General features: G+C 38.4%; 1 protein-coding gene across 4 annotated transcripts in view; it reads right to left on the bottom strand.

Annotated features, from left to right (window-relative positions):
• Window positions 1-20,530, bottom strand: part of fat3a (FAT atypical cadherin 3a) — a 547,007-nt gene that overhangs the window by 78,086 nt on the left and 448,391 nt on the right. For all 4 annotated transcript variants that reach the window (XM_051927172.1, XM_028800422.2, XM_051927169.1 and 1 more), the window contains 6 exons: window positions 18,840-19,036; window positions 16,388-16,541; window positions 14,956-15,189; window positions 5,742-6,131; window positions 5,038-5,252; window positions 2,045-2,182 (listed from right to left, as the gene is read on the bottom strand). In XM_051927172.1, the coding sequence (XP_051783132.1) occupies window positions 2,045-2,182; window positions 5,038-5,252; window positions 5,742-6,131; window positions 14,956-15,189; window positions 16,388-16,541; window positions 18,840-19,036 (1,328 nt within the window). The remainder of the gene's footprint in view (window positions 1-2,044; window positions 2,183-5,037; window positions 5,253-5,741; window positions 6,132-14,955; window positions 15,190-16,387; window positions 16,542-18,839; window positions 19,037-20,530) is intronic.

The raw sequence follows: 20,530 nt of genomic DNA, 5'->3' as shown, positions 1-20,530 counted from the left end.
TAGATTACAATGCAGCCTTTTCTTTGTTATTCTGCATGTGAAATCCCTTGTGAACCTGGCCGTTAAGTTGCTGATTATAAGCTTTTAAGAGAGAATTAAGACGCATCAATCACGGTAGAGTCATCCTATAAACTGATTGCTGAAATTACACTTTTTTTCATTTTTCTCTCTTTATCTTTAGTAAAAAAGTCACAAACTTTGTTTCTTTTAACCAATTATGGGAAAACGTGTAAAGATAAAAACATTTTTTAAGGTGTTAGAATTTTCATGTTGTGCAACACCCTAAAATACTATTTATACAATGTCTAGTAGCCTAGTGAAAGAGCTTTAGACATTTTTTATTTATTAAGTACAAATACACTATAATAAACAAAAAGATAGCTATGTATTTATTTACTGAGTATACTGTAACACTGATATTATGTCACAATTTATTTATTTTTCGACAAATGTCAACTCTGAATGTCACTAAGAGCCAAAGTTTATATGATAAAATAAGGATTGATTCAATGTCAGGTTTGACTATTTCAGTTAAAAAATGTGCTATTATGTAGGTAAACGAGAGACCCCCTTTTCGCTCAAGGCAGACTGAATGGACTGGGTTACTACTACAACAAGTAGTGGGGGCTTGAAAAATAATTGTATGCATATTTCTAAAGGGTGAATCTGAGAGAGTATATAGCCAACTGAAGCCACTGATCAGTTCAATGTGTACTTTTGGTGGGCCAAACCAGATTACAACTTTGTGAATCAGGAGCCTGGCAATGTAATGAGCACATACATTATTTGATATCGGGTAAACATACACTGTCTGGATTTTGCTTGTAAAGTATATCAAAGATACAAAATGCAGTCCATCAACACACCCTATATAATGTATACTGCATTTGTAGGCTTTTTGCATGCAGGTTTCTCAGGTATCTACTGTATGTGTGTTTGGTGAAAGTTTTGAGCCATTTAGGTCATAAATGTATTTATTTATCTGAAACACTGTAAAGTGCTCTGACAGGCTGTTACTGTGTTTGATGGTGTATCAAAAATAGCCAAAGGACAGGTAATTTATGAAAAAGCAGCAAATTTCAGCAGGACATGAGTGCCCAAAGTCCACATGAGTAAGCAAGAGAACTCCCTTACATTGAAAATGAAATGATTTCTTACTAATTACAAAATATTACCTTGAAAATGGTAGCTTCAACTTTTTTATATGAAAAAATGTTAGTGTTGTTTGCCAGATAAATGTCATGAAATCATGAGAATAGTACAAGGCAACGAAAGCTCAATGAGTTTTGACTACTGGGTAACAACTCTTACTCACTCTTGGACTCATTTAAGTAAAAGCAATAGTTTGTTAGAGGAAAATGTATTCATAGTAAAAAACAGAGCACTGAACATATTTTAAAAACTCCAACAAAACATGTGTGTATATATTTGACACCTGAGCTGCTTTGGTTTAAATAAACTGCAACCTAATGGAGAGACATTTTTCATATGGGAGTACCTTTGTTGAACAAACTCGCAAGAAAACTGTATCAGTGCAATGGAGAAAGACCTTCAAAAGAATTATATCAACCAGTGTTCTTTTTCTCTATCATTTCTCTTCTATTGCTCTATCATCTGTTACTCCTCTCTTATTAATGTCTACAGGCTTCAAGCTTCATGAATCAGAAGATTTTTAAATTTAATGGCTGTGATAGTCCCTCTGCTCTAAAGTACCTTAACTATAAAAAACAAAAGTAACTTTTTTCTTTTTGTTGTATTTTAGATTTGTCCTGTAGGTTTTTCTTTTATTTGCCTGATTTTATCTGACAGATCTGTGATCGCACTCTTATTATGACTTTAGAAACTTAATTTTATGGATACCAGTTTATTTGCTGCTTGTACACAGTTGTGGGTTAACCAGACAGCAGTTGTAGATACTCATTAGTAAATCTCAAGAAATATTGCTCTTTGCTAATGGATGTACCAATGAGAATTACTTTAATTATTTTTCTGAAGCAAATACTGCCTTGAATTGTAATGAGATCTAAATAAAAATTATTCTTACCATCTCTCTATCAAGGTGTTTATTGACCTTCATTAGACCGCTCATTGGATCAATGAAAAACTGATTTTCCCGATCTCCACTTACAATAGAAAAAAGAATCTGCCCATTTACAGGACTGTCTGCATCCTCAGCCGTTAACTGCAAAGACATAAGAAACAGACATCATAGATTAAGTATCGTGCCTTGTAGACAGCTACAGAAATGATAAAGTTTTAATATGCAGCTTGCTAACAAATGACTGCGTGCAGACAGTGGAACATAGTTTGACTTATAAGACACAAGTAAACACAGATACACTTTAACCTGGATGTATTAATCATGTAGTAGATAACTTTAAAAATTAATGTCCCTTCCGTAATGTAAATGTTAATTGCCATGCTTGCAGTCTGGACCTTTACTGAAAAAATAAACAGCTTAGTTGGAAAAGAATCTGGCACATCTGTGAAAACACATTTAAATAATGGAAAAAAGAATCTCACAAACCAGCCCTAAAATGAATTTAGACGTAATGACAGAAAAGAAATGGACCCAGACATTTTGAATAAGAAAACAAAAATCAAAGTAGCTGAAAATCAAAGTAGCAAGACTTAATCCTACACCTACCTGCCTCCAGCTTGTTAATAGTCTATGCAAAAAAGAACTGAAATGTGAAAATTAAAACAGAATGTTCAACACGCAGATCACTCTTAATTGGCAATGTGTAAATTAACAGATGTGGATCAAAATAAACAGGCGGCTCCGTTCTTCACATTGGCTCTTATTTATTAAATAGACTGTAAATTCAACATTTGATTTCAGAAATGAAAGAAGATTATCAAATTTAAAATGACTACTCAGTTTTATCCCAAATTTTTAAAAATGTGCACCTTAAGTAGGGTATGCTATTGAAGTTATGTTTCATTTTAAGTCCAATGCATCACCATTTCTTTTTCAGCAATGAAAATTCACAAAAACTCTTGGTTTACCAGCTTTACAGTTAGACAAGCTCTTTTGGTGATTAATTTCTCAATTTAGAGAAAATTATAACATCCATCCACAGACTAGGGTTGATTTAGTGTCACCAGTCTAACAAAACCTCATGTCTTTTGAGTGAGGGAGGCAACCCACACAGACATGGGGAGAACATGAAAATTCCATGCAGAGAGCCACACCCTGGTCACCTTATTGCAATATACTCAACTCTGCTTGATTTAAGATCATGGGGGAGTCTACATATAAATATAACCACACTCACAAAGGGTGAAGTGGAATACCCAGAGAAAATGCCTGCAGACATGGGGAGAAGGTGCAACACAGACACCACACTGACAATGAAAGAGCAGGTATTTGATTATAAGCCAGGAAGGTTAGACCCAGGAGGCCTAACATTAGAACATGAACATAAAATAACCACCTGCTTGTTCTACAGTAACAATGTACCTATTTGAAGGCATTAATCCATCAGTCAAAGGAACACCAGAATGGTTGGATTTCTTTCTCACTGTTAACTGACCATTACCTGGAAAAGTAACCAAGCCAGCGATTAAAAGCTTCCACTTCCTAAATAGACTAATAACAGCAAAATGCAATTCTGGGAAAAACAGAAAATACCTTGATAGTCCTTACCCAAATGTCAACACATACCCTACAGATTTTGAAATTAAGCTAAACACTTTAAGTGTTCTGAACTGAGACAGTCTGAAATTGTGACAAAGATTTTCAAATATTACAGTAAAATGAACAGAGGTGAATAAGGCTTCAAAATACACAAAAAAACAGCACTAAGATGCAACAAAGTAGGGATTGATTATCCATTCCACTTGAGGCGCTCATTCTTTAGATCTTTGGGCTGATATTAACTGAAGTGTTCCTATAACAGTATCCCCAGCCTATAGATCAAAATCACATTGTTCCTTACGTAACCTGCTTGTGAACAACTTTGCCCAGCTAAATAAAATCATGGCTATCTTTTACAAAGAAATTCCAATAAACTGATCTAGTCAGTGCAAATAAATGCGCATGATAATTGATGGAGGGAAATGAAAAAGAGCTAACACTCTAATGGATTGAAAATTAAATCCACATCATGGCAGTGTAGATACGGACACCTTTTTAACTTGGTAATGTTAACCGTTTGGTCTCCAGGAATTGGTTAATGTATATACTCGAATCCAAAGCAGTGTTGTTCTTTGCACTTCATTCTAGGATGTTCTTAGTCAAGTTGCACTTAAATAACCTTCATTTTGATTTAAATAATCTAATTCTAGAGTTGTAGAAAGTCAGAGTCTATTCTGGTAGTATTTAGCACAAGGCAGAGTCAGCCCAGCATGGGGTACAATGATTCATACACCCACACTAACATATATACCAGAAAAACGTAAGAATTATGATTCATCCTAATAAGTGCAAGATGTGCCAACTCCACATTTATAGCTACTGGGTCGAGATTTGAGCAGTCTCCTGGTACATTAATGCACCAGTGCTACTCATTCTGGCACCCCATCGTACATTTAGTGGAGAAAATTATTTTTACAGGCAATAAAAAGGTGCAAAAAATTAACTGAATGGTATCACTCAAACAATCTTCATATAGAAAACCTTCAGAGCAACTATATTATTTCATTTATCTTTTATAAAATGAACATTGTGTCGACTGTACACGGTAATGCTTTATGCTATCTGAAAGCCGCATAACATCCCATCAATCTTTTGTGCAAATTTCCAGTGAATTTTTTGCATGTTGCTTATGCTCAGTTGAAACATGGCATTCATAAAACCATTTGGGTATCTGCACGACAGGTGCTTCTCACAGATGTTTACCTCTCAAGGTTATGAATTTAGCCTAAATTGAAGGCTGTACAAAAAATAATAAAAAAACGTCTTTATCTATGCTAAGTAGGCCAGAATAATGTACAAACAAAGGATCTTTTGTCATCTGGAAAGGCCAAAGATACACAGCAGGCTAGAACATTATGTCTGAATTATCTGAATGTTTTCTAGCAATAATATCATACCCTGACAACTGAATCCCCAATGGATGAGTCTTCGCTGATCACAGCACTGTAGATATCTTGGCTGAACATTGGTGCATTGTCGTTTATATCCGTCAGGTTGATGTTCACTGTAGTAACAGCACTTAGAGGTGGGGTACCTCCGTCTTTGGCTTCCACTGTCAGGAAGTAATCTTTACATGTTTCAAAGTCCAGCTCTTTATAAACTGAAATTACTCCTGTATAAAAATAAAATCACAAAGCCATTCTTAATCATTTTGTGTGAAAATACAGAAAAACCACAAATATCTATTCAAATAAAAAAAATTACTAAATCTTGAGAGTATAAATTAAACACAGCAAGGTGTTATGTTTTATATATATATTCATTAATAGAAAAACTAAAACATTAAGAAAAATGACCTGAAACAGGGTTGTTTTCAATTCAACAAATCCTATTCTGGCTATTGACCAAACCAAGTTATATTTTCTATACATCCTTGTGAAACAGTGCTTGGTGTCATGTGGATGGCACATCAGTAAAAGCTTTTAAAAGTGCCTCTGCAATGAGGAAAGCAAATGCTATACTTAGCTTCCCTCGCCTTTGAATGGTAATTTAACAAAAAGCTAAGGCACTGGTAAATTTGAATATTTTGGGTATGTCAAAGTCTACTATTTTCTGAAAGCTTCATCAGTGGAGGGCCTTCTGAACTGAACCTTCAGCTTACCTGACTTGGAATCAATAAGGAATTTTCCATGCTCATTTCCAGAGCGGATGCTGTAGAAAATTTCTGCGTTGGTGCCAATATCCTGGCTTGTTGCAAAAACAGTCAAAACTTTCATGCCTGGAGCAATGTCCTCAGGAACTGTTGCTAAATAGTCCCTCCTTTCAAATACTGGTGGATTATCATTGATGTCCAGCACAGTGATTGTGACTGTGACCAGAGATGACAGTTTGATAGGGGCACCCTCATCAGAAGCCTTAACTGTTATGTTATATGAGCTCTGCAGCTCCCGGTCCAGTGACTTCTCCAGAGCGATGATTCCAGATGACTTATCAATGGAGAAGTGTCCATTGGCCGAATCCTCTAACGAATACATCACCTTCCTGTTCATGCCTGTAAATAAAAAGAGAAAAGCTGAAAATATAATATTTGCTTAAACATGCTAATGCTTGACTGTTGATGGGGTACATTTCATTCTACCACCTTCAGTGCTAACAGTGAAAGCTCAAAGAACACTAAAGGTTCCAAGCATGTTTCAACTTTCAAGCCTCATGATCAAGTTCAATTTCTAAAAGAATGCTGCAGGGATTTATGAACATTCTTTCTCAGACTCATTAAATTGCAATTTAAATCATAAAAAATTAAGTTTTGGGACATTAAAGTTCAGCCTGTCTTTTTATATACAAAAATATACCTATCTAAAGTTTATGGGTTAGCAAGTGAATGCTATTGCCTGAAGATCTGAAGATTTATGATTCACAGATGGTGTGAATAATAATAAAAACATTATTAGGTTACTTAATAATCCATAAATTAATTTTTAATAGGTAATTATACACAGTCATATTCTAAAGACTCAAGAGTAAATTTTTACTATAAATTTTAGCTTTTATTACATAAATGATAGTTATCTATTGTCACGCAAGCGCGATTAGGGAGCCGCGTAACGACCTAAACTGTTGCGCAAAAGCATATACCAGACGGGAATGGCGGAGTACTAACCTTTCTCTCTTTATCTCCAACAGAAAGAAAGACACAACACCGCCATGAACCTGCTGAACATGGATTCCCAACACGCCACTTCCGCATTCCCTCTGTCGCACCCCAATGTCGTCTGCAGTCCCATCATCCATCTCGGTTCCTTCCCAGCAGCGCTTCATCCATTTCCAGTCCCTCCCTCATAAATGTTCCCCCCGTCCGCCATGATGGCGAACGGTGTTATGACAGTTGTATTGTATATTCGACTGATTGCACTTTTCCCACAGTATATGGGGCCGGAAAACCCCAAACCTTTTTCTGATTTCTTGTGTCTTTTTTACAGTGGCGTAGTCGGCAGGATAGAAATATTGTCCGAACATGTCAGAAGGACAAGAACTAAACGAAGTGCTGTCCGGGATGGCTGCCCAAATCCAGAATCTCCGGATCGCACATGCAGAAACAACGCGTGAGTTTGAAGCAACCAAGGCAAGGCTGACAACGGCGGAAGCGGTAAGACTGGAGCCCTCCCGACCTCCGCCTCCTCCGATGGTACCGTTGTCCGAAGCAGATGATATAGAATCATACCTCGGCATATTTGAGAGGACCGCCTCTCGCAACAAGTGGCCGCGGGCGGAGTGGGCGTCCATTTTGGCTCCGTACCTGAAGGGTGCTGCGTAGCGGGCCTATTACGATCTCCCCGAGGAGGAGGCCGCAGATTACGACCTCCTAAAGCCAGAGATCCTGAGTCGCTACAGCATCACTACGGACCAGCAGGCGAGTGAATGGCGAACCTGGCAGTCCAACCCCGACCACCCTGCCCGAGCCCAGGCTTTCGAGTTCTGGAGCAAGATGGGGCGTTGGTTAAGACCGGAGGGTCCCCAGGCACGTAAAGTAGTAGAGCAGGTGGCGTGTGAGGGCTTAGTGAACGCTATGCCGGGATATCTCGCCCAGCAGGTCCGTAGACACCCCTACAAGGACATGAAAGGACTCTTGGAGGTCCTGGAGCGTCAACTCGCGGTGCACCGAACCGGGGGATCGGAAAAGTCGGCTCGTGGAGCCACAGAAAGGTACTGTGCTCTGTCAAACCCTCTGGCTATTCCAAATACGGGAGTGGTTTTAGTTAATGGTCATTCTGTGCTTGCGTTGTTTGATTCCGGCAGCAACATTACCATTGTTGCTCGCTGTTATGTTTTACCGCGACAATGGCGATACCAGTATGTCAGTGTAACTTGTGTACATGGGGAGACCAAGTCTTATAAGTCCGCGAAGTGTTTTTTATCATGGAATGGTGGCTTGTCTCAGTTAACGGTTGCGGTTTTACCCGAGCCACCTTTTCCTGTCATTCTGGGACATGACTGGTCAGATAGCAACAGCGGGAAACAAATAACCACTCCTAGAGCTAAGTTGGGTCTTGTTATGGGTACGCGAAGCACCACCCCCGCGGCTCCCAGGCCGTGCACACGGGCGAATGCCTTAGATAACAGTGACCGGGGGGAAGAGTCTCTGGCGTCGGACCCCGACCTGGAAGAAGATCCGGGCGAGGGCACGAGCCAAGGAGTCTGCAGAGCTCCCGTACATGCGGACCCGATAGACTCTATGGTTAATCAGTTCCGGTCTACCCCCGCGTCATTTAAAAGGGAACAGTGGAATGATGATTCCCTAAAAAACGCCCGGAATGCAATTGTTTCAGTAAATGACCATTTGTCAGAAAGTTCCTTGCCACCGGAGCCCTACTTTGTATTAGAACATGATCTGTTGTATCGGGTCGCGAGTCACGAAGGTGGAGCGCGGAAGTTATTGTTAGTGCCGCGAACCTTCCGGCGGGAGGTTTGCGAACTGGCGCACTCCCACCTCCTAGGTGCCCATCTGGGAACCGCAAAAACGCTGGAGAGAATTAAACAGCGGTTTTATTGGCCAGGAATTAATGAGGAGGTTTGACGTTTCTGTCAGTCCTGCCCGGAGTGTCAGATCCGTCAGATTCCTAGGAGGGACCGCGCTCCTCTAGTTCCTATTCCCCTTATTGATGTTCCCTTTGAGAGGATCGGTATTGATCTGGTAGGTCCCCTAGAACCTTCGACCCGTGGCCAAAAGTATATATTGGTCATGGTAGATTATGCAACTCGATACCCAGAGGCGGTGCCCTTACGTTCCGCTACTTCTAAGAATATCGCACGGGAATTAGTCAGGCTCTTTGCCCGAGTGGGAATACCTAAAGAAGTCCTCACGGAGCAAGGTACTCCCTTTACTTCGGATACGTTCAGGGAGGTTGCTAAGTTACTTAAAATTAAACATCTGAGGACGTCTGTTTATCACCCGCAAACCGATGGTTTAGTGGAGCGCTTCAATCAGACGCTTAAACAGATGTTACGTAAGGTAGTCAGCGCGGACGGTAGGAACTGGGATGAGCTTTTGCCCTTCGTGCTCTTTGCTTACCGGGAAGTCCCACAGGCCTCCACGGGTTTTTCCCCCTTTGAACTCTTATATGGACTCCAGCCCCGGGGGCTTTTAGATATATTAAAAGAAGGCTGGGAAGAGGAGGCTCTACCTGGCAGTAATGTTTTGGAGTACATCGCGCAAATGAGCGATAGAATGAACAAAATCCGACCCATCCTAAAAGATCACATGACCCGTGCTCAAGCAACGCAAGCCCGGTGCTATAATAGAAATGCTGTCCTCAGGGAATTTCACCGCGGAGACCGCGTGATGGTACTTGTACCCACATCCCACTCTAAATTACTGGCCCATTGGCAGGGTCCTTATGAGGTTAAGGCGCGGAAAGGGCTGGTGGATTATTTGGTGAAACAACCAAATCGTAGACCTGCCGAGAGAGTGTACCACGTGAACTTGTTAAAGCCTTGGAGAGACAGGGACGAGGCTCCACCCTCCGGTACCGCCCTCTCCCTTTGCGCAAGTAAACTCACACTTAACCTCGGACCGGACTTAACCCCATCACAACGGCTGGAGCTGGAACATGCTATCCATGCCGTCCCTGAAGTGGTTAGCGAGTTACCTGACCGTACTTCGTTGATTGAGCACGATATTGTTACTGACCCGGGGGTGGTAGTCAGGGAGAGACCCTATCGCCTCCCGGAAGCAAAGAGGACGGAAGTGGAATTAGAGATCCAGAGGATGTTGGACATGAATATTATTGAGTAAAGCTATAGTCCCTGGTCCAGTCCTATCGTCCTTGTCTCTAAGCCAGATGGGTCCTGGAGGTTTTGCAATGACTTCAGGCGTCTGAACCAAGTCTCTAAGTTCGATGCATACCCTATGCCCCGAGTGGACGACCTGTTGGAGCGCCTAGGGAGGGCACAATACTTGACTACCTTGGACATGACAAAAGGGTACTGGCAAATTCCCTTAACGGCATCCGCCAGAGAGAAAACAGCATTCAGTACCCCTAGTGGACATTGGCAGTATAAGGTCCTCCCATTCGGGTTGCACAGGGCACCTGCAACGTTCCAGCGTCTGGTGGACAGAGTGCTACGGCCCCATCAATCCTATTGTGCCGCCTACTTGGATGACGTAGTCATCTATTCCGGCACCTGGGAGGAACAGATACTGCAGGTGTATGCTGTTCTTGCCACACTAGCGAAGGCCGGCCTCCGCATAAATCCACGTAAGTGTTACTTTGGCTTAAGGGAGGCCAAATATTTAGGCTACCTAGTGGGGCGGGGACAGGTGAAACCCCAATGCTCCAAAATAAAGGACATCTTGGAATGGCCCCGTCCGATAACCAAGAAACAGGTGCAGGCTTTCTTAGGGTTAGCGGGGTATTACCACCGGTTTGTTCCCCGTTTCTCTGAAAAAGCAGCACCCTTGACTGATCTCACAAAGAAAGGGTCTCCTGTCTATGTGGTATGGAACCAGAAAGCGGAACAAGCATTCAGTGACTTAAAGAAGGCCCTGACGTTGGCACCTATATTACACACCCCTAACTTCTCTTTACCTTTTCTTCTCCAGACCGACGCTTCGGACACAGGCCTGGGTGCAGTGTTGAGCCAAAGCGTCGACGGTGCCGAACATCCCGTGTTTTACCTGAGCCGGAAATTGTTGGACCGAGAGACCAGGTACGCGGCGGTTGAGAGGGAGGCCTTGGCCATTAAGTGGGCGGTGACTCATCTGCGGTACTACCTGCTGGGTCGTGAGTTCACTCTGGTAACGGACCGTGCCGCCCTACAGTGGATGGCCCTGCACAAGGAATCGAACCCTCGTGTCACCAGGTGGTTTTTGGACCTGCAGCCTTACAAGTTTACCGTTACTTATCGCCGGGGTCCCCTTCAGGCCAATGCGGATGCCCTCTCCCGGGTTCACGACCTCTCGGTTCGGTCCGCCCGACCCGATGGGTCTGGGCTGAGGGGGGGTCATGTCACACACGCACGATTAGGGAGCCGCGGAACGACCTAAACTGTTGCGCAAAAGCATATACCAGACGGGAATGGCGGAGTACTAACCTTTCTCTCTTTATCTCCAACAGAAAGAATGACACAACACCGCCATGAACCTGCTGAACATGGATTCCCAACACACCACTTCCGCATTCCCTCTGTCGCACCCCAATGACGTCAGCAGTCCCATGATCCATCTCGGTTCCTTCCCAGCAGCGCTTCATTCATTTCCGGTCCCTCCCTCATAAATTTTCCCCCGTCCGCCATGATGGCGAACGGTGTTATGACAGTTGTATTGTATATTCGACTGATTGCACTTTTCCCACAGTATATGGGGCTGGAAAACCCCAAACCTTTTTCTGATTTTTTGTGTCTTTTTTACACTATCTATCTATCTATCTATCTATCTATCTATCTATCTATCTATCTATCTATCTATCTATCTATCTATCTATCTATCTATCTATCTATCTATCTATCTATCTATCTATCTATCTATCTATCTTCAACAGATCTTAGTTTAAGTTTAATATTCAATGTCTAAAAGATTTATTCAAAAACTTGGGATGTGGTAGTCTACAATAAAGCATAATTATTCTTCTTTAGTGGTGTTGACATTCACTTGGGTATTTTTTATTTATGCATAAATATTGAACTTTTCCATTAAATTCCCTCTTGCAAAGTTTTAAAAACAGAAAATATGTCTGTTGTGCTCCTAATTCATGACACAGTGTCATGTACATACTGTTCTTTGCTTTTGATACTCAGAATTTTTTACTCTAATTCTCATTTAAAAAATTTGTGACAACAAATAAACTGTAAAAAATATTTCTTATCAAAATGTATTTAAACTGTAATTAATTGCCTGCCTTACTACAGTGTAATTTTGAATGATTATGTTATCATTTTAGTTGCTGAGAAAAATGGAAATAGTTAAGATCTTAAAAATAAACTTGATCCCTTAGCAATTAAACTCAAAGTGTAGGTAAAGAATTTGGGTGAAGTCATAGACTCTGGCCTAAACTTTAAACTGCACATTAATCAGATTGCTAAAACTGCATTTTTCTATTTAAAGAATATTGCAATAGGTAGACCTCTTATAACATTGCAAGATACTGAGAAATGAATTCACTGTTTTGTTTTTAGTCAACTAGATTACTGTAATGCACTTCTAACCAGAATGTCTAAGAAACAAATCAATCTGTTGCAGTAAGACCAGAATGCAACAGCAAGAATTGTAGCTAGAACAAAAAATCTGACCAAATCTCACTAGTTTTATTGTTAGAATTCTCTTTAAAATACTACTGTTGGCATATACAGCTTTAAATAATCTTGCTCCTTCCTATATTTTGGAATGCCTGCCCCCCTACATTCCAAGTTGTGACCTTAGATATCCTAATACTTTCCTGATTATTATTCCAAGAGCTAAGCAAAAAAGAAATGGTGAGGCAGCCTTGTGCTGTTATGTACCAAAAATAGAGATATGCCAGGCAAAAACCATGGATTATTAAAAAATTGTCTTGATTGTAGCTACATTTTAGTTCTACTTCTAATAAAGGATACTTGCATGGATTTAATATATTCTTCATGGAATTGTGATCATTACTAATCTCTACATTTTTCTACTTTTTACCATGGTGTTGTTTTGAGCCACCACCTCCTGATCCACTGTGCAGGTGTCCTTTAATACTTGAACAAAAGAGGAAAAAACAACTATCTACAAGACCCAGTACATCGAATCCTATGGGGCGAATAAAAAAAACCTAATAAGAAACAGCTTAAATATATTTATGTTAGGCAGAATGCTCTTTTGAGTTCTAGGTGTACTTTTAGTCTTGGAACCCCTGCAGATCTTGTTTTTTTTACTGTCCTTTTTTTCTGCTGTCTCCTGCCGTATGACCCTATCACCAGACTTATCGATGAAGACAAAAAAACAATAGTATATACAAGGACTCTACTTTTATACTAATTGTATATTTATTTTATGTAAGTATGAATTGATTTATTTTTGTATTTTACTTTTTCATAATTATTCCCATTCAATGTTAATTAGCTTTTCTTTATTTGTAACAATTTCTTTGATATATTGTAAAGCACTTGAGCTACATCCTATGTTTGAAAATGTTCTATAGCAATAAATGGTGTGGTGTCTCACAGGGGTCAGTGGTAGGGCAGCTGCTATTTTTACTATATAAATGATTTGGATAGGAATATAAATAACAAGCTGGTTAAATTTGCATATGATACCACGCTAGGTGGATTGGCAGATTATCTGGAATCTGCTGAATCATTATAGACTGACTTGGACAGCATACAGGCTTGGGAAGATTTGTGGCAGATGAAATTTAATGTAAGTAAATCTAAAGTATTACGTGTAGAAAGTAAAAATGTTATGTTAGAATACACAATGGAAGGCCTGAAAATCAAAAGTACACCTTATGAGAAGGACTTAGGAATCGTAGTGGACTCTACACTATCAACTTCCCAACAGTGTTCAGAAGTTATTAAGAAGACTAACAGAATGTTAGGTTATACAGCACGATGTGTAGAGTACAAGTCCAAGGAGGTTCTGCTCAACCTTTATAATGCACTGGTGAGGCCTCATCTGGAGTACTGTGTGCAGTTTTGGTCTCCAGGCTACAAAAAGGACATAGCAGCACTAGAAAGAGTAGAAGAGCTACTAATCTGGTTCCAGGGCTAAAGGGGATGAATTATGAGGAAAGATTAAAAGAGCTGAGCCTTTTCAGTTTAGGCAAAAGAAGACTAAAACGAGACATTTTTGAAGTGTTTAAAAATATGAAGGGAATTAGTACAGTGGACCGAGACTGTTACTAGGTTCATCAAGAACATGAAGACACAGTTGGAAACTTGTTAGGGGGAAACTCTGCACAAACATTAGGAAGTTTTTGTTTTACACTGAGAACCGTAGACACTTAGAATCAGCTACCAAGGAATATGGTAGACAGGACTTTAGAGTCTTTCAGAACTAGGTTTGTTGTTGTCCAAATTGTTCTTATGTTACTGTTGTTGTTGTTATAGGGTTTATATTGTCATGTGTATAGAGTACAGTGAAATTCTTACCTACACGTGCTAATCAACATGCACTTTCTGACAGCATATACTTACTCTATGATTATAGTTCCCTTTTAAGTAACAATGCATTTGTTATTCCTTACATGATCAGGCACTTACCTATACTGTGACTTGAGTTGGACTGCTCTTAGGCAGATAATTACATTGTAAGTATATTATAATAAAAAAAGTGCAACCAAAAACTTCTCAATATCATGCACCACATTTAAAATGATGTTGTTTATTTAAGTACAAAATACAAGCAATCAAAAAATAATTTAATTGTATATAGTCTGGATAATTAATTTACAACAGAGTGTTAAACTATGAAAAACACACTTTTAAATACTATAGCCAAGAGGGCAATTAAATAAATTATTACTATTATTGCTATTATTTTTAATAAGGTTAGGGATCTGCACTGGCAATCGGAAGGTTGCCAGTTCGAATCCCATAAATGCCAATAGGAATTCTGCTCTGCTGGGCCCTTGAGCAAGGCCCTTAACTTGCAATTGATGAGCGCTTTGAGTAGTGAGAAAAGTGCTATATAAATGCAAAGAATTATTATTTATTATTATAATTGCATGGAACGATAATATTTATTGTAATAGATTTTCATAGATTTATACACTTTAATCAATATTCTGCTTTCTTAACCTAAACCATACTATTGCTTAATGATATCACCTACTTTTCACTTTATTGAAGAAAAACAAATTGTGCAAGATCAGCATGATATTTATCAATTCTAGCAAAAAAGAAGTGCTAACAATACTGACCTTCATCTGAATCAGTTGCCTGCAGTCTGGTTAGTAAGGCTTTTGTGGCAGTGTTCTCATATATGCATGCTGTGTAATGATCACTGGAGAACACAGGAGGATTGTCATTTACATCCCCCACAGAAAGGACTATCTCTGACTGGCAGTAACGGCCTCCTCCGTCTTCAGCTTTGGCGATCAAGTTATACACAGGGGTGTCCTCCCGATCCAAAGGTGACAAGGTTTTTAGTTCGCCTGCAAAGCAATTACAATCATCAGAGCTGAATGATATTCTAATTTTACACTCATCAGGGGGTTGCAGCAGTAAATACTGCCTGCTTGAAGCATGCTTAAATAGGGAATAGCTGCAGAAACCTCAGCAGAAGACATATAATAAGACCATATACAGGCAAGAAAAATAGAAAAGAAAATTGGTCTGTGTTACATGGGGTGTATTTTTACTATAACTGAATCTTCAGTGCAAAATGTACTGGTGATCTCATTTAATGACAGTTTTATATAATTTGAAAATATATTATTTAATATTAAAAAAGCTTAGGTTACATAAAGAATAAAAATACCTATGTTTAAGCAGGTTTTACAACATTAAGATTTTTACATAGTGGGAGATGACATGAAAATGATCCCACTCAGTGATTTCTAACCAGTCACACTTTTAACCTGTACTTACCTCTCACAATACCGTCATATCAGAAAATGAAGCAAAAAGGACATTGTGGTTAAAAGAAACATGTAGGTGTTTCATTTTAAGACCTCTTTAGCCTGAATAATATGAAAAATGAATTAAATGATTTTAGTCATTCTACCTGAAAAATTTTCCATCCATATAAAAGCAATTTGCAAACAGGTTAGCTCATTTTTAGGTACCTTCAGAGAGTAGGATAACTTGCAATTAAGTAAGCCTTCAGAATTTAATTCAAACAAACCCTGTCCACACACTGCTCCAATTTTTTGTGTGCTTTTATCCAGTTCACTTAACACCTATATACAGTACAAGGGAATTACGTAGGCTTTGGTTCCACTTCCTTTCCAGGGGAATAATTAAGCAAGTAATGGGAGCATCTCCAGGTATCAGGTACTATGTCCAGCTCTGTGACTTCCCATGTGGCTTTTGCATATTCATATTGTATCAGAATGTGACTTCTGCATGTATCCTGTATGTACATGTGCTTCTTAAGTAATTTAAATGATCCCATTGTACGGGTACCCTGCAGATTACTGGAATTCTGTCTAGTGTAGATTCCTGCCTCATGTCAAATGATGCTCTGATAAGATTTTGCCCCCTATGACAATACAATTGAAATAGAGAGCTTGGAAAATGATTGAATGAATGAACGAGCATTCACAATAATTTTAAAATATAGAATTAAACAATCTAGATTATAATTAAAGAATATTTTTCAATTTACTTATCAAATTTGGTAATTCTTACCATTTTCAGGATCCAAAAAGAAATCATCTGCTCCATGTCCATGTAATGAGTACTGGATTTCTGCATTGGAACCAATGTCAGCATCTTCAGCTCGTACCCTCAGAATAATTTCATTGGGGAGTATATTTTCCAAGAATGAAGCACTGTACAATGCCTATTGACATTCAATAACAAAAAAAATATATATTTTTTTTAATTACCCTGTCTGCAAGGAGAAAATGAAATAGATGAAACAGATTCAAAATAAAGAAGTTTGAAAAAAATTAAGAAAAAAAAACATGGAATCACTCAGTTTATAGTAAGGAATCAAGACGGATCAAACACATTCAAAATCAAAAAAATTAAAAGATGATGCCATGTTACAGATGGTAACTGTTACTGTACATTATGTCACATTATGAATTCCACATCCTTCCAGGAGGAGTGCGATTTAATGTTAGAGCAAACTCTTGACTGTAGATGTCAGCTACAGTATAGAAGCTGACAGAAAATATCCATGAAATATGCTGTGCTGTTTTATATTTTTTTGGAACTAAATATGTTTTGAACGTTTGCTGTTGAAAACAAGACTGAATGATTGATCACAATAAAGAAACGATAAGACAGATGGTGAAAGGATTTTAAAATGTCATTCTTCAATTTTAATTAATTATGTCACACGTTCACAGAAAAAAATAGCTGGGTCTATCTTCTGCCTCAGAAACACTTTCTTTAGCATTTTTCTTTTTTCTGACTTTGTGTGATTTACCTATGTCCCTACTTAATTTTTTTTTAAATCTCTTCCCATCTATATCATCTTCCATTGTCTAGTAAAACTAACCTATTCTAACCCTCTTACATTTATAGGTAAGCCAACTGTGCTGAAAGCAGGGTTGTATACTACCTATTAACAAAATGCAACATCACTTCAGACTACTACTCTCTTTCATCTATCCATCCATTATCAAATTTATTTAATTCAATTCAGGGTTACGGTGTCAGAGCCCACACTGTCAGCATCAGGTACAAAACAGAAACCGTCCTTGGATCCACAGTGGTGAACACCAACACCCATCCAAGCACTGCCAATTTAGTGTTGCCAAATAATCTAATCCAGGAGAGAAAACCCCATTCGGACAAAGATTGCACACAGACAGTAGCCTGTGCGGGATTCAAATCAAGGAGAAGAAGGCTGTGAAGCAGAAGTGCTATCTATTACACCACTATGTCAAAACTGAAAATACTGAAAATCAGCTGTATTCAGTAAACTAAGAAGAACTGGTGATGGACGGTGATAAATAATTTCAATAAATAAACTGCATAGTGACCTAGAACACAAGTGAATACTATATTTGTAAAAACATTTAGCCTCCAAATGATTATTAACCACTTGCTACACAGTACAAAGTGAACATTTATAAAAGTATTCATTCTCACACATAACCCTGAACTGGATTAAGTTGTCTCAATAAAGGCTGAATGGGTGGATAGATTTTTACTTAAAACTGTGTTGTGAAGTAAGCCTACAGTGTGAGAACTAAGTAACAGAAGAATGATTGTGTATTAGGGTGTAAAATCAGAGTGAAATATGTTTCAAGTAAAAGAGGGAAAATGCATTAGAGTAGAACAGCTCTACACTTTAAATTAGAAATGCAGGTTAGTATTTAGTCTAAATCGAGCCGTGCAGAGATTAAATGCTACTACAAGGCCAACTCTAATAATCAGTATAATAATATACCGTGTTGTCAGGCTCATTATCTAGTGAGTTGATGAATGATGTACTGCTGTTTTCTGATTAATTACTGATACGAGCTACCATATTTGCCTGTTAGAATTAAACATCAAGCGTGGTCATATGGTCTAATAAATGGATGCCTATCAACCTTTTTGATTCCATTAGAGATATAGAATTTCACATCATGGTGAAAAATAGGGGCTCCTGGTGACGGAAAAAAAGATTTTACTTAGTTAAAATGTGTGACACCAGAAAATTATAAGTAAAAAAAGAGAAAAAAAAGTATTGTTATTTTGAGTTATCTCTTGTGAAACAAAAAAATATTCCTGCCAAGTACATTTAATTTTGTACGGCATTGTGTTTAATCACTGCATCCCACTATTTCAATGTAACATTGTGCTAGCATTTTTCTTCCTACTTTACAGTATCTTGCTAAAAGTACGATTACGACAAATTTTATTTTACATCACACAGCTTTCTTTGAAGTTGTGTTTCTACAGGACAAACCTTGTAAAATTTGTGGAATTTGTCATCATTGCTGGGTGGCTTAAAAGAAATGCAGGCAGTGTGGTGTAGTGGTTAAGGCCTTGGATTTCAAGCCCTGCCGTTGTGGGTTCAAATCCTGACACTGTGACACCCTGAACAAGTCATGTAACCTACCTGTGAAATGTAACTAATTGGATAAAGGTATCAGGTAAATATAAATATAGTTAAATCCTGAAAGGCAACCAAACCTACCTGGTCACAGACAGGGCTGTTATCATTAGCATCAGTAACGGCAACTTCAATCATTGTCCGTGTGACAAACAATCCATCTGTTGCAGTGATGTTCAGCAGGTACAGATCTTGATCTTCTCGATCCAATGGTCTCTTCACATAGACTTTCCATTCATTCTGAACCAGCCCCAGAGCAAACTTTCCTTTTGGATTTCCCCCTGAAAGAAGTATTTTGATTTAGTTATCAAATTTCTCTGATGTCATATCTATGTAAGAGCCACTGACTTTTTGCTGAGGCCCTAAAATAACTCATATGCTCTGTGACATCTATGATTTACAGCCTTTTTAAAATTGTGTTTTTTATCCTAACAACTGTCTTCCTCTCCACTAATAAAAACACAATATTGTACTGTATTTGATATTCATTTCAGTATGTAAGCTTCACAAACGCTAACATTTCCAAAGAGTGTGCAAGAGCATTTAATACTATGACTATATGTTTCTCTGCTGCTGTAAACAAATTGCTGATCCAAACATTACTATTGTTTTTTGAAAAACTGGAATGATTCCAGTACATGCTTTGGTTGTATGTCAACATTTAACAAATAGTTTTAAAGGTTTGGTTTGGTAATTTTCAAATCAAATTGATTACTTCACAATCATGAAATTGAGTATATGCATTTGCCATGTGAAATTCTGTTCTAAAGTTTTTTATGATTTTTAAGAAATATCTTGCCCACCATGGCACTGTATAATAGAAACCAAGAAGCATGGAGCACCACAAGAAAATAAAAGACTAAAAACTTACTGAATACGTTCACTTTGAAGCAGTAAATGTTTTGACATAAAAAACATGCCTGTTGTGTTTTCAATGCATGTTTATGACAACAAAAGAATCTGCAAACAATAATTCCTTGTAATTTTTTTCTTGAGGTGAGGGTGCATTTTCTGTTGTTTGTGTAACAGTAGTGACTTTGTAGGAGGAGTTCTCACATAGTAAATACTGAAGTAGCCTAACACAATACCAAGCACATGGCAGGAAGCGTTTAGTGTGATTTGTTCTTTTGAGAGGAAACCACAGCCACACCTCTGGGGGTGAAAGGTTGTTACAGAGGAAGACAAGCATTGAAGTAGCACACACAGCTGGCCTTCTTTTAAAATCTTATAATCTTATAATATTGGTGTTTTATTTTCAAAAATGACATGAATAAGATATTTTACAATTTTGTATAATCTCAAGACACAGATCAATGCTCGATAACTTTCTTGGCTGGAAAAATGGGCGTATTGGATAAGTTTTTATCCATCCATCGATTATCCAACCCGCTATATCCTAACTACGGGGTCACGGGTGTCTGCTGGAGCCAATCCCAGCCAAAGGCGATAAGTTTTTATTTAGTTTTTAAATGAGCATTAGTTTCAGGATTTTAGTTTTTATAAGCTTTTATTTTCTGGTTGTGCTCTGTGCCCCATTGCTACCACTATAAAATCTCAGGACCTGCTATGTATTTTAAAAATGTATTGAAAACATCTAACTTTAGAACACAATTTCACATGACAAATGCATATATGCAATGTATATGAAGAAATACTTTAAGTTTGGCTTGAAAAATTTAAAAACTTATCATTTAACCATTATTTTTATCGAATGTTTAGTCTTCAATTGATAAAAAGGTCAAATACAATAGATGGGGTTGCACTACTGTATATCA

This window comes from Erpetoichthys calabaricus, chromosome 4 (genome assembly GCF_900747795.2).
Source record: "Erpetoichthys calabaricus chromosome 4, fErpCal1.3, whole genome shotgun sequence".
Lineage (NCBI taxonomy): Eukaryota > Metazoa > Chordata > Cladistia > Polypteriformes > Polypteridae > Erpetoichthys > Erpetoichthys calabaricus.
This window is presented reverse-complemented; position numbering and strand designations above follow the sequence as displayed.